Genomic DNA, 12,624 nt, shown 5'->3' with positions numbered 1-12,624 from the left:
CATCCTTCTAAGCACAGGACAAATTATCCCACAAAAGAATGGTAGAGCATCTTCTAAAAAATGGAAACAAGTATCACTGAAGTAGTACAAAAGCATGAAATGTCCAAGCAATTCAAGTTACAGTTTAAGGTCCTACGACCAAAATCCTACTTTCAGTGAAAAGTAACAACATCACGGTCAAAAAATGGACATAAATGTTCATGTCATTCAGTTCTCACAGGAGTCTTGTTTCTATAAGGTAAGAGGAAACAGGACAAGTTACTGCTTGGGGTGGGGGGAACACACAAAAAAAAACACCACACAAAAAGTGGGCACTACTCTGGCTGTGCTGTTTTCCCATTTCTGTAAGCAAAGATATTGGCAATCTTGCCTCCCAATTTAACTGCTCCTTCTTTACAAGTTGTTGCCTTTGTTCCGTGTTGCATCAGCTCAAGAGAAAATATATTTGTTGTTTCTTCTTCCTTTCTTAGTATGAGCAGTCAGAATTTGGATCAGACCATTTACTTACTGTTATTAAACTTTTCCTGTGGCAGTCAACCCACAGTTCCAGCCTACTTAAGCAGCTGAAAATATCAATTTCTGACAAAATTATCCTGATAACCTACCAAGAGTAATGCAGTTCAGCACCACGTAAGTTGCACAGAAGTACAATATTTTTCTATTCTACTGGATTTCATTTGGGATTAAAAATCTCAGAAGAGCACCTTACAAAACATTGAGCAGATTGAAGCTGAATTTCAGTCCTAGCTTTAAATCTGATATTCCAAAAGCATCACAGCATAGGTTAGCACCAGTACCAGGCTGCAGTCTCAGTCTGTGACTGTTTCCTCAGCTCTCCTTGATGCAAAGGCAACATCAAACAAAAGTAAAACGTAATTCAGCAAGGCCAATGTCTAAAAATACGTCCATACTATGGTAGGTATTCAGAACTGATGCCCTACATCTCTTACAGTAACTTTTAAAAAAAGGGCTGGGGGGGACCAGAAAATAATGCACTCTTCCATATTTATCTCCCAACATAGGATGTACATGCGCTGCCTAAATCAGAGATTATAAAAATCTAGATCTTTGAATATCTACAGGCACGTAAGAATTAAACTAATGCTGACATCTTGTTCATTATTTGAATTCTAAATCAAATACGAAGAGTGTTTTCAGACCATTAATAGATGCATTACTGCAACTAAAATCCATTAAAACTTCATGCAAAATCTATATATGTATATGCACGCTGACCAACTTCCAGACATCCATAAGAATCTAAGTTCCTGGCACAACAAAGTTGTTGACAGAGAATCTACTGATCCTTGATACTGGTTATTCACGCTTTGCCAGTAACGGTGCAGAGAGTTTCCTTCATGAAATACACACACATACCACAAAGAAACTGGAAAAAAAAAAAAAACAACAAAGTCTGCTACAGTACATTTCATGAGTATATCAGCCTGTGGGAGATGCTTCTCCATTTAATACAGTCAGTAGCAATGGTGCTTGGTCATAAAAGATATTATATCATCAACTGTGAAGCAAAATGTTAGGCGACAATATGAGAAACAGTACGTCCTAGGGTAGGCCTTATTTAAATAATATTTTTAAATTATTTGTGAGAAAAAAAGTATAATCTTACATTATTACATTTAGAACCGAAAAGAAAATGGAATCCTACCCGCATGTCTTCACAGTCTAAACCAGACAAGTCAGACACAGAGGGGGTTCTGTTAGATTTAATAATGGAAAGAAAAGAGAGACTGCTTCCCAGGATAGGTTTTAGGGCTCAATTTGAAGGAGGAAAGCTCCAGTAGCAAAACACGGAGGCAGCTTGCCAATCCTGTATTTAGCAGAAAAGGATAACCTAACAGTTCAGGTATGGCTTAAGAGATACAGCTGAAAGTCTGTGCTGCGTGTTTGACTTGAAATCACAGCTTCCAGTACCTCATTGCCCCCTCTCTGAAAAATACTATTATCCTCATTTTGCAATAGTCCTGTAAGGATAAATATACTAGACGTAGATGCTGTGGTAGCTGGGCTACTTAAGTATCTAGAATACATTGAAATTGTATTTGTGTGAACATGCAAGCAGGATTTGCAGGTAGAACAGTGAAAAAGCATGAATCTTCAAAGCTCTCACAGGCAGATCTCCAGCACTCAGATACAATGAGTAGGCAGAGAGGGATTTCAGAAAGTTCCATATGGAAATAAGATCAAGACCAGATGCAGCTGAAATGTGAATGGAAGAGGCATACACGATGTAGCCACTACAGACAGCATCGTGTAACCGGGAGTACACGCAACACACGGGGCAGTGCCCATCCCCAGGGTTACCAGCTCCCCTAAGAACGTGTATCTGTAGAGATTTGCAGGCAAATGTATTAACTGAGCCTTGAGAAAACACGTTCCAGCTTCTAAATATGCCAACAATCTTTAGGTTTACCCAAGTAATAAAGGAAACAGTCACAGCGCGACAGCAGCCACAGCTCTTTAGCTTACAACAATGAATATGTAGTTGCACTATTTGTACTACATGAAAAAAATAAGTCAGTCATGACATGTCAACCTTTGCCATGTGGAGTTTCATTTAACACGGATCTAGCTAGCACATATATCGCTGCTAGTAAACCTTTTGTGCTTTTTTTCCTGCACCAGTACTGTAACGAGTGGAAACTATGAAGTTCAGAGCTCTAAGCATATGGAATTTTCCAGGTCACATGTTAAACCAAGTGGTGGACTCTGCTGGGCAGAGAACATTAAGAAGGAAAAAGATGAATTCTAACCATATGTTTTGAAATGAAACAATATGCTCATTCTGCTACAGCTGAAAACTTTAGTAACTTCTTTACAGTTAGCAGCAACGAAGAGGGAAAGTAATCTTGAAACAGCATTTACTGTGAAATCGAAAGTAATTACAGCATAGTTAATGAGAATGCCCAATGTATGTATCACAAGTCTGATGCAATACAATATTAAGTTATACCATTCCCATCATAATATTTGTTAGTGTGGTTATACAAGGATTAAAAAAAATGACCAGAATTAAAATAAGTGGGATTTGGTTTTCATTTTAACTACTCCATACCAAGACTTTTGTCTTTCAGAGGATCATGAAAAATAATCCGTTCTTTTACCAACTGAACTTTGATCAGTGGCAGAGAAGTGTGACTATTCAGAGTTTAACATTTAATTTCAATTATAGCGGAGGTTATGCACTCAGAAAAAAAAAAAAAAGTCCACACAGAAAATAGAGTAAAGCCAGCACCTAGAATACCCTGGAAGTGCACAGACAGCTCCACTCCATCCGCTCATTACACGACCCAGAACACAGTGTACCAGGCAGCCAGCGCCCTTTGCTGCTGGGGAACGGGAAGGGTCTCACTGTACACACATCCCTACAAAAAAAAAAAACTTTGTTTTTTGCTTACCTAATTACAGTCATTGTCATTAGAAAGTCAGAATTTGTCCAGATTAGAAGTTACCATTAAAGATTCAAGCAATTATAGAAAGTCAGAATTTGTCCAGATTAGAAGTTACTTTAGAGGTTCAAGCAATTAAAAACAGTCCAGAAAATGAATTAATTGTACTCACATACAAACTTACTCTTCCTATTAAACTGTTATACTCTTATTGGGGAGAGTTTTGGGGTTGCATTTATGCCGGTAAAAAGCAAACAAGACGACAGAGAGAGAATAAACTCCTTCCAGCTCTCAGATTCTGTTCTTGGTGTGGTCTCCGGGATTTTTTCATGACTTAATCTTGGTGTTTTTCAATTGCTATATTGTTTACATCATGCTTGTAGATTCTCAACATCTTCTGTATTCAGATTTCACATTGGCTCCTCACAACAGAGTCCTAGAATCACTTAAATGTAGATGTTTTTCCTTATACGATACTAATTTACAGGGTTATAATCTGCAGTATTTGGAATGACATCTTAGATTTAATGAAAGCAATTACAAACAAAAGCCAGAACTTTTTTTCATGGAATAAAAAGCAAGTGTTTTAACACTACAGGCCCAGGGTATAAAAGCAATGTCACAAATTACTTAGTTAACTTTTTGCTCCAGAGATTGAAGATTTTTGTGTCTAAATTCAACATATCGGTGTGTGTATTCAGGGGACAGAATGCTTGAGGTTTTCTATCTCTTCAGGCTCAACTTGATTTGAAGGCAGGGGAGCATGCTAGGATTCACCCTAAAACATAAACTCTGGCTTCATTTTTGCTATTGTAGTTCTAGTTCTTACACTCAGCATTGCACAGGATAAGCCATCACTGAAAATAATTTGACAGGGCCCTTTGAGTTTAAAAAGGACTCTTTCTTTTTTTAAAAGTCACACTACACGCTAACAGAAAAAGTCTTCACATTTGTCAAGAGCGTTGGGCATAGCGAGATGACAATAGATAACTTCATATATGCTGCTTCAAAGCAGTGTCCAGGCATTGCTTCCAGCAATCTGCGTGGTTTTGGGGGAGAGAGTTCCAAAGTAAAGAGATGTGTGCTCTACAGCTCTGACCAGGGGTTGCAGCGCTCTGCGGGTCAGTGTTCAAGGCACTGCCCGGCTTTAGGCTGTGACATCTCTACGGATCAGTTGATCTGCAAGGTCTGGTTTAGGATGACGTTTGGTTCCCTGTTAGAAAAGTATTCTTGCTACTATCTTGCTGGGATTGTGGTGCTAGAATTCAAGTGATCTATGGCCTATAACAGCAAGAAAAAGCAGGAAAGGGAAAGAAAGACCTACTTAATCTCAGAGCTGAACCAGCGGCCTCAAGCATGTTGAATTAAGGAATGGCTCAGGACTGTAGTAGCCTATAGGCCATGAGCAAAGCCTGCAGAGTTCAAGCTATAAAGTTTTGAGACTCAAAGAGTTCAGAACAATCTTCATTTACCGCTGTTTCCTGATCCTACGACTAACAGGCAAACAGCAGCAAAATTCACTCCTTCAGTAGTCTTCTGGGCACTAATACCCAAGATAAGACCTGAGACTTCCCTGCTGGCCTCCGCTGCACTGATGACTGATTTCTGGGGAAATGGATCATTAAGGAGAAGGAGCTGAGGAAAGGAGACAAAGCCAGGACTGACGGTCAGGGGAGATGCCCCCTGGAAAAGAGCAGAAGGGAAAGACAAAGTAAGCGCCAGACACGAAGGCACCCGAGGTAAAGGACTGACGTTTCGCGCTCTTCAGTTTGCCTCAGGAGCGGCCCCAGCGCCCCCGCGGAGGCCGCCGCTCTCGGGGTCCCGGCTCTCGCCCCCGGCCCGCGGCGCCCCCTCCCCGCAGCGGCCGGAGCCGGAGGCCGCGGCCGGGCCGGGCCGAGGCCGCCGCCCGCGCCACCAACTTGTGTAACAGGCGCGGGGAAGCGCCCGGTCCTGCGCCGCGCCCCCCCCGCTCCCTCCTCCCCCCGCCGGAGCCCGCCCGTCCCCGCTCCTCCTTTGCAGCCAATGGCACTAAGCGAGGTGGCTGCATGTGGTGGCGCCGACCCAGCGCCCGGGCTGGGAGGAGAGGAGGAGGCAACCGGCTCCGCTCGCCGCCCGCTCCCGGCTCCCGCTCCCCGGCTCCGGGCGCTCCTCCCGCCAGCGGCGCCCGCCCCGGGCTGCCCCTCGGTCCCTCTCTGCCCCGCCGCTACCTGCAGCATGGACTCGGACTCCGGGGAGCTCAGCGAAGGCGAGCTGGTCTCACCCGCAGGTAAGGAAGAGGGCTGCTGCCTCACGGACCGGCGCCGCCTCGCCTCGCCGGCCACGGGGCCGGGGGCGACGGCGGGAAGGACGGGGGGAGCCCCGCGCTGGCCCTGAGGCGGCTCCGGGGCGGCCCTGAGGGGAGAGCGCCCGGCGGGAGGGCGCGCAGAGCCCCCCGCGCCCCGCTGCGGGCTGAGCTTCCCCTCGCCCCGGTGCCGGCAGAGCCCCCCGCGCCCCGGCGGCTGCTCGGGGAGGAGCCCCCCCTCGCCCCGGTACCCGCAGAGCCCCCCCTCGCCCCGGCGGGGCGCGGCCCGGCCCCGGGCTCCGCTCTGCCCCGGGCAGGGGACAGCGCTGCCCTCGGGAGTTGCGTTCAGCCGCGGGGTGACAGCCGGTCAAATCGGCAGCGCTGGCGTGAATCCCGTGCGCTGTGCTTTATATCCAGAGGCGGCGAAGTTTTGGGGGTTCGGTTGGGGGTATTTTGTGGTCGCCCCAAGAGCGCAGCAGCTAGCCCGTGTGCCGGAGGAGGGGCTCCCCCCTCAGAGGCTGGCGTGCAGGGCCCTCGGGCCGCTCGGCTTTTGTTTTCAAGTCTTAACTTGTCACCAACAACCATAAAATGCTGCTGTCTAGCTGCCGCAGCCCACATAGTTCTTAGATGAGACAGAAGAAAGAGGGGGGGGGGGGGGGGGGGGGGGAAAAAAAAAAAATCTCTCCTGCCGTTTCCAAATCTCCACATTCCTGTATCCTACGCAAAACCAACCGTTGCTGATGTGCTGTAATCAAAGGCTGTCCTGCACAAACAGAAAACGGGGACAATAAACTTGTCTGAAATCCAGCATATGCTGGGCAGTGGGTTTGTTCTACCAGCACAGCACTACGGGTCGGCTCGAGGGCCCCCCCAGCTTCCCCGGGCACATCTCGGGGTCTCTGACCCTTCTCCATCAGCCGTGTGTCCCCCTGCCCGCAGCGGGGCCGCACACACGACAGACACCGGGTGACACCGCTGGACAAGGGACCTGTTTGACCCCCAGCTACACATGGTGAAAGTCACAGGCACCTTCGCTGAAGCCATTTAACTGGCCTCAGACACAAGTAAGCACGCTCGGAATGATGTCTGAAATTGTCCTAGTGTTCGTAAGAAATCCAAATAGGAACTTACCATGTGACACGGCGAGGTCTTCGTCGAGAAAAATCTTTTTGCCGTGAGCTGTCCAGTTTAGAAACTTTATTCCAACTGCCACCTCCCCACCCACACCCCCAAAAAGAAAGGGATCGACACCAAACAAGATTTTAACCACAACAGGAAAAAAATGCCAAATATTTTGTGAAATATTTTGTCTGTCCCGTTAAAACAGCAACGATGAACAACGGTAGGAATAAATAAATAAATAGGTATTATCTTGTCTCTCAGCAGAACAGGATTTTATAGCATAGCCTTAAATCCAATTCAATTTTAAATATTAGGGATAGTTACTCAATATCTTACTTTCTAATTTCTTACTTGAAATCTAAAGAAGGAAATAAGACCAGCAACAGGTCACAGAGCTCCTTATATTCATAAAGCTCCAGGCTGAACTTACTAACAAAGACCACCAACAGCTATACTTTTTTTATCCAAATATTCAAAGCAGTGCATGAAGTACAACTTACCAACATTACATTTATAGACAAATTAATGTAATATAGCTCCTGCCAACAACTTACTCCTGTTCTGAATAGGATTTTCTTTTAAATAAATTAACAATAACCATGCTTAGAGACTGCCATAAGTGCTTTTTATGTCATCGCTTGCTAGCTGCCAAGAGTTGATGTTCATCAGTCTCCTCTGTTCTATTCCTTCTTTGTACTATCTAAGAGAATAAAAATCTGGTATTTTAACCATACATGGCAGATGCCTATGCAGTAGAATAAAACAAGCAGAGTGAAAACTTGGTGGGTTTGTCCTAACCAGTTACTATCATTTTTTCTACACTGAAGAATTACTTGCTCTTTGTATCCCCCCATCCTCTCCTAAAAAAATATATTTTCGCTAGATTTCATTTGGTCTTTTTTCTGTATTCCGCCATATGTAGAGTGCAGTATCTCTCTGTATGTGGGTGTTCAGCAGTCACGCTGTCAGTCACCGTTGCAGGCACAGAAGCTGAGGGGTTATAACGTGGGATTCAGTCAGCACCTTGTTCAGGGAGGTGCCACACCCCACAGATCCCACGGACTGGGGCATCCCGCCTGCGGTTTGTAGGGCAGGCAGGGTGCTTCGGAGAGGTCAATGGGATGAAGTCCTAGTAATGGTTCGATTTTGGCTGTTGATTTTAGAACGGCTAGGATTTTGTACTGACAGTGACACCAACTTGAATGTTTAGCTTGCTGTCTCCATTACCAATCCTCACACTTCCAAGTTTGTAAAGCAATGACTTCAGTTTACATACAGTTAAAAACTCTTTGTAGCCATTGCCCGCTTAGGTTGTCTGATTGTTCAAGCCCAGCATGATACAGTTTACTTTATCACTAGGGCTCCATCGTGCTAATGCAATACAGATGTTTAAAAACATATCCCCATTTAAGGCTTTGTACTACTCATGCAATGCTTGTTCAGCCTCTTGCTCTGTCCCGGTGGAACAGCACCCCTGCCATTCCCAGGGCTCACACGGGCGTGCACAGGACAGGAGGCTACCTTGTACGCCCCCACCATCTGCCACACACGCTTGGCTTCCAAGAGCCAGCTGGAATCTTACGCCGAGATCCCAGCAGCCTCATTTCCTTTAATAGCCCACTTAAAGCTGAGTCTCCAAGGAGGCAGAAGTATTTTTTTCTGTATTTATTCTGAACGTGTTGTCATGTTAGCATCTTCATATTTCTTTGGCGCAAACAAAAAGCTCCTTATATGCGAACAGTGCAAGATGTTAACTGTACTTTAAAACAAACAAACAAGCATCACACCTCTGCACACAAGAACATCCAGCTCCGTGGTCTTGGCTTCCACAAGTCTCCTAACACCTATCCATTATTGCTTCAGGTTTGAGTTGCCTATATAGTCAAAAAGGTTTTTCTAAAAAAGTTACTCATAAAACAGACCCCTATTAAGAGCATTGATCAGGTCTTCACGATTCTGAAAAAATTATATGTTGTAATGCAGAAGAAAAGAGTTACATGCTTACTAGCACTACCCTCCATGAAATTTCTTTAATTTTACTGTACATGCAACTAGTCACATTTCTTTTCTTGTCTTCTAGATAAGCTTTTAAGATTACCTGTTCAGTTCTCAAAATAGAACATTGTTCTCATTTTTTCATGTCCACTTATTGAGAAGGGTTTTTTAAAAAAAAAAAAAAACAACAAACTCTAGAGTGGCGCAATGGACAACTTTTGCCCAGATCTTTCATAGGCAGCCTACTACATGAAAGCATAATCCTTTATGCCATCTTCCCGAGTAACATTTCGCAAAAATCCAGGTCATCACCAACAGCAATGGTTTTGCAGTGGATTTGGAGATTCTGCATGGAAGAGGAAGAATGCAGTAGACCTTTATTTGGTGTGCCTAGACCTAGGTTTCTGGGCTGAAACAGGCAGGAATTTGGCCATATAGATTTTATGTGATACGATTTCATCCTTTCTACAGGCTACTAAGTCAGAACATAGATTTCCGTGTTTAATGGAACCCTTATGTCACACTATTAACATATTATAACTGGAGGCTAAACTGCCTGTATGGTCTTTGAAAAAATACAGATTATTTTTATGAAGTTTAACATATCCTAGAGAGTGAATTGTTGCTGGTCCCTTCTCTGGCTTTTCTCCCACTAAAGCCAAAAGATATTTGGCCTCAGAAAGAGAGCAGCTTGCACTCCAAGTAGAGATCTAAACTAGGGATGGGATTTACTTTTTTTTTTTTTGAAACAGTAACACTGTGGAGCCTACAGCTTTGCATGATGCCAGGGATAACATAATGAAGACCTTACCACCAGGCTTCCATCCACAAAGGCAGTAGAAGTTTTATTATGGTCTTCAATAGGGCCAAGATCTTGCCCTGCAACTCCTGGCACAAAAATATTAATGAGTTTAAAATTATTTGATAGGTTACCTGAACTCTACCTTTGACAATAAATATATAATTAGTAAAAACAACAACAGGTTTAAACATTGAGTGTTGTAAAACTGCCCTGACAGACATTAATAATTTTTCTGCAGCTGTAATATTATTTGATTAGTAATGCTTAGCAAATAATTTTTTTTGCAAATTATTTGCCATGCTACGTGAACTGCCTGTCTTTGTGATATTAATCTTTTAAGGCTGTTACATATTTTGATTACTGTTTTACAGATTTAAATGCCATTCAAGAGCTAACATTCTTGTAAATATAAAATTAATTAGAATGTGTCCTGTAAGATATTTAGCACTTGAGATATCAGTAACGTGTTTACGTGACATAAAGGACAAGTAGGCATTTTCTAACTCTTCTTGCAGCATCACGCAGGTCATTAGAACAATTTTTATCATGACAAAAGGTATACTTTGCCCCAAGAAATACTTGTGTGTTTGAACTAAGAAGGTTTTGATTTAACAAAGCCTTGTTTTGATTCTACATAGAAAGTTCCAAGTCAGATATGCAATAATATTTGCTGGTCTTTAGACACGCCAGCAGAAGATAACAGCATGCTTTAAGAATGGAAGCTAGGAAGAAAAACCAAACCAGTTTTGAGTGGAAGGTGAAGACTCTACTGGATGCTTCTGTTATGAAGTGCTTTCTAGCACCTGTCTAGTTAAAGGCTCTCCCTTCCCTTCTGCTGGAAAACAAAGGAAAGACAAAGCTAGCTGAAAAAAGATAGACAGATGACAGACAGAACCTAGCACCTCTTACAGGGTTTTTGGATCCCACTGCAAACTGAGGCAAGCACGTGTCCAGGTTTCTCCACCGAGACAGAGTGGGCAAAAGACACCTCAGCAGGCACGAGCAGGCAGCATGGCCTGTAAGAACAGCAGCTAGAGCAGGCGTATGAGCCAAGAGTCTGGTTGGGTGAATAGTTTTTGGATCTCTTCACTGTTCTCTTAAGGAAACACCTGGGCTGCTGATTTAGGCACAGACCCCTCTTTAGCACACTGACTGTCAGATTGGAAGCCTTGTCCGTCTGAAAAAGTGAAAAATTTGAAAGGCAAAAAAATAATCATGCTGTGATGATAGTAAGGACCATAAATAATCCCACCTTTGTCAAGTTGAATAGACACCTTGGACAAGCAGAATAGCTAGTTTAGTTGAACAGGTCAACTTGTTGAGGCTTGTGTTGTTTAAAATCAAGCAGAAATATGAACTTCATGAAGCACTGGATTGAAGCCCAAGCTCACCTGCTTGTGCAATAGCAGCATCTGTGGGGTGAGACTGCTAAGCAGCAACAGCCCATTGCATATGAGGGAGAGGATGGCATATGAAAACATGAGGCCTCAGAAGGCCTTATCGTGGGTGAACCAGAACCTGACTCCCAAGCAGGCACATGAAGGATGTTGTATTAACTTGTTTTAGTGCGTAAATGTTGGCTATTCTTGATCAGAACTACACATTTTTAGGACAGGGTGTGTTAGTGCCACCCAGATAGCATGCAGAAGCCAGCCACAACTCTGCTAGGTCAGACGTAGCCTGTTTCTCAGTCAGGGAGGTTGATTTTACACTTCGATGAATGATGGTTCTAAGGGCCTCTCCATAACCCCAAACACAGCTGTTCCCACATGAAATTACGATGCTGCTAGCAGGCAGTGAACAGAACGCCTCTACTTTTTCTAATATGTGGATATGGACAAGCCTTGGTGCAGGAATTTATGATGCCAGATGAAGTTCATAGATAGGAATATGAAGCAATATCCTGCCACAGAGCGATCACTGACCGTTCCTGTCTGCCTTGCCAAAGGCCTGGGATGAGAGTGCTTTCCATTTGATATGCTATTTTGGCAATAGTGGATGACCTGTACAAGGCAGTGAGTGCATCTGCTCAAAAACCTCACATTTCCCTTTTGAAAAAATAAATCTTTTGTCCTTTCTTCTCATCTACACCAAGGGCTAAGAAGTCATGATGAGAAGAATAAGTAACCTGATTTTGCAGATAATAGAAGAACAAATCTATAAACCCCAGGTAGAGGAAAACGGTAGGCCAGATAGATGAGAAAGTTCCTGAAGACCTGAGAAGACTTTGATATTTGCCTTTTACCCACAGCATCAGCCTTCAGGGGACAGGCCTTCCCAGGTCCTAGGAAAGCAGGAGAACCCTGTAACTTTCTAAGAGCGCTCACTGTCTTTTCTAGTAAACTAAGCAGGACCTGGCTGTGGGCCCAAGCAGTGGTACACAATCCTCTAAACCGTTTATTATTAATACACTCCTGGCACTGTTTCAGCCCATGCCAGATAGCCTCCCACAAAATGTCCTGGCATGAGACAGAGGATAACAGTGGCCAGTATGAATTAAACAACATCTGGAGTGTGGGAAAGAATTCGGCTTGCATCCAGATGGCAGTACAATGTATGTACAACAGGTTCTGTCCCAGTTTATTTACAGACATAGACCTTGTGGTCAGAGCACGGTGCAGAGACTGTTTGCTCTGACTGTGACTTCTGGTGCACTGCTCAAGGCTCTCCAGGCTGTTGGACTACTTGGGGACCTTGCTTAGAGGGGCTGCCTTGGGCCAAGACCTGAGTTTGGAGCCTTGCCCAATTAAAAAAGTGTGTTACTTGCTGTTTGTCTGAAGAAATCACTCTGTCAGGTAGATTACAGGAGGGCATCTGTCAATTCTAGCTGAAGGAGACTCATGGGAAAACCTGTTGCAGGAATTGACTTCATACCCAAGACTCAAACATCTTGAGAAGCCAAGCTGAGCTCAGACACTGGCTAGTAGCCAGTGATTTTCCTGCTCTTAAAGGCAGCCATCTTTAATGAAAAAGGCTGAGAAAGAGCTAAAGTCACTTTCCTGTCATTTACAGTGGTC

The 12,624-nt window shown here is 44.1% G+C and overlaps 1 protein-coding gene across 1 annotated transcript in view; it reads left to right on the top strand.

Moving 5' to 3' along the window:
• Window positions 1-5,548: 5,548 nt before the first annotated feature.
• Window positions 5,549-12,624, top strand: part of TNFAIP8L3 (TNF alpha induced protein 8 like 3) — a 47,638-nt gene continuing 40,562 nt past the window's right edge. The window contains exon 1 of the mRNA XM_074917052.1: window positions 5,549-5,673. Within this exon, the coding sequence (XP_074773153.1) occupies window positions 5,622-5,673 (52 nt within the window). The 5' untranslated portion in view covers window positions 5,549-5,621. The remainder of the gene's footprint in view (window positions 5,674-12,624) is intronic.

Source organism: Athene noctua, chromosome 13, assembly GCF_965140245.1.
Source record: "Athene noctua chromosome 13, bAthNoc1.hap1.1, whole genome shotgun sequence".
Taxonomy (NCBI): Eukaryota; Metazoa; Chordata; class Aves; order Strigiformes; family Strigidae; genus Athene; species Athene noctua.
The sequence above is the reverse complement of the archived record's forward strand: the minus strand, read 5'-3'. Positions and strand labels throughout refer to the sequence as shown.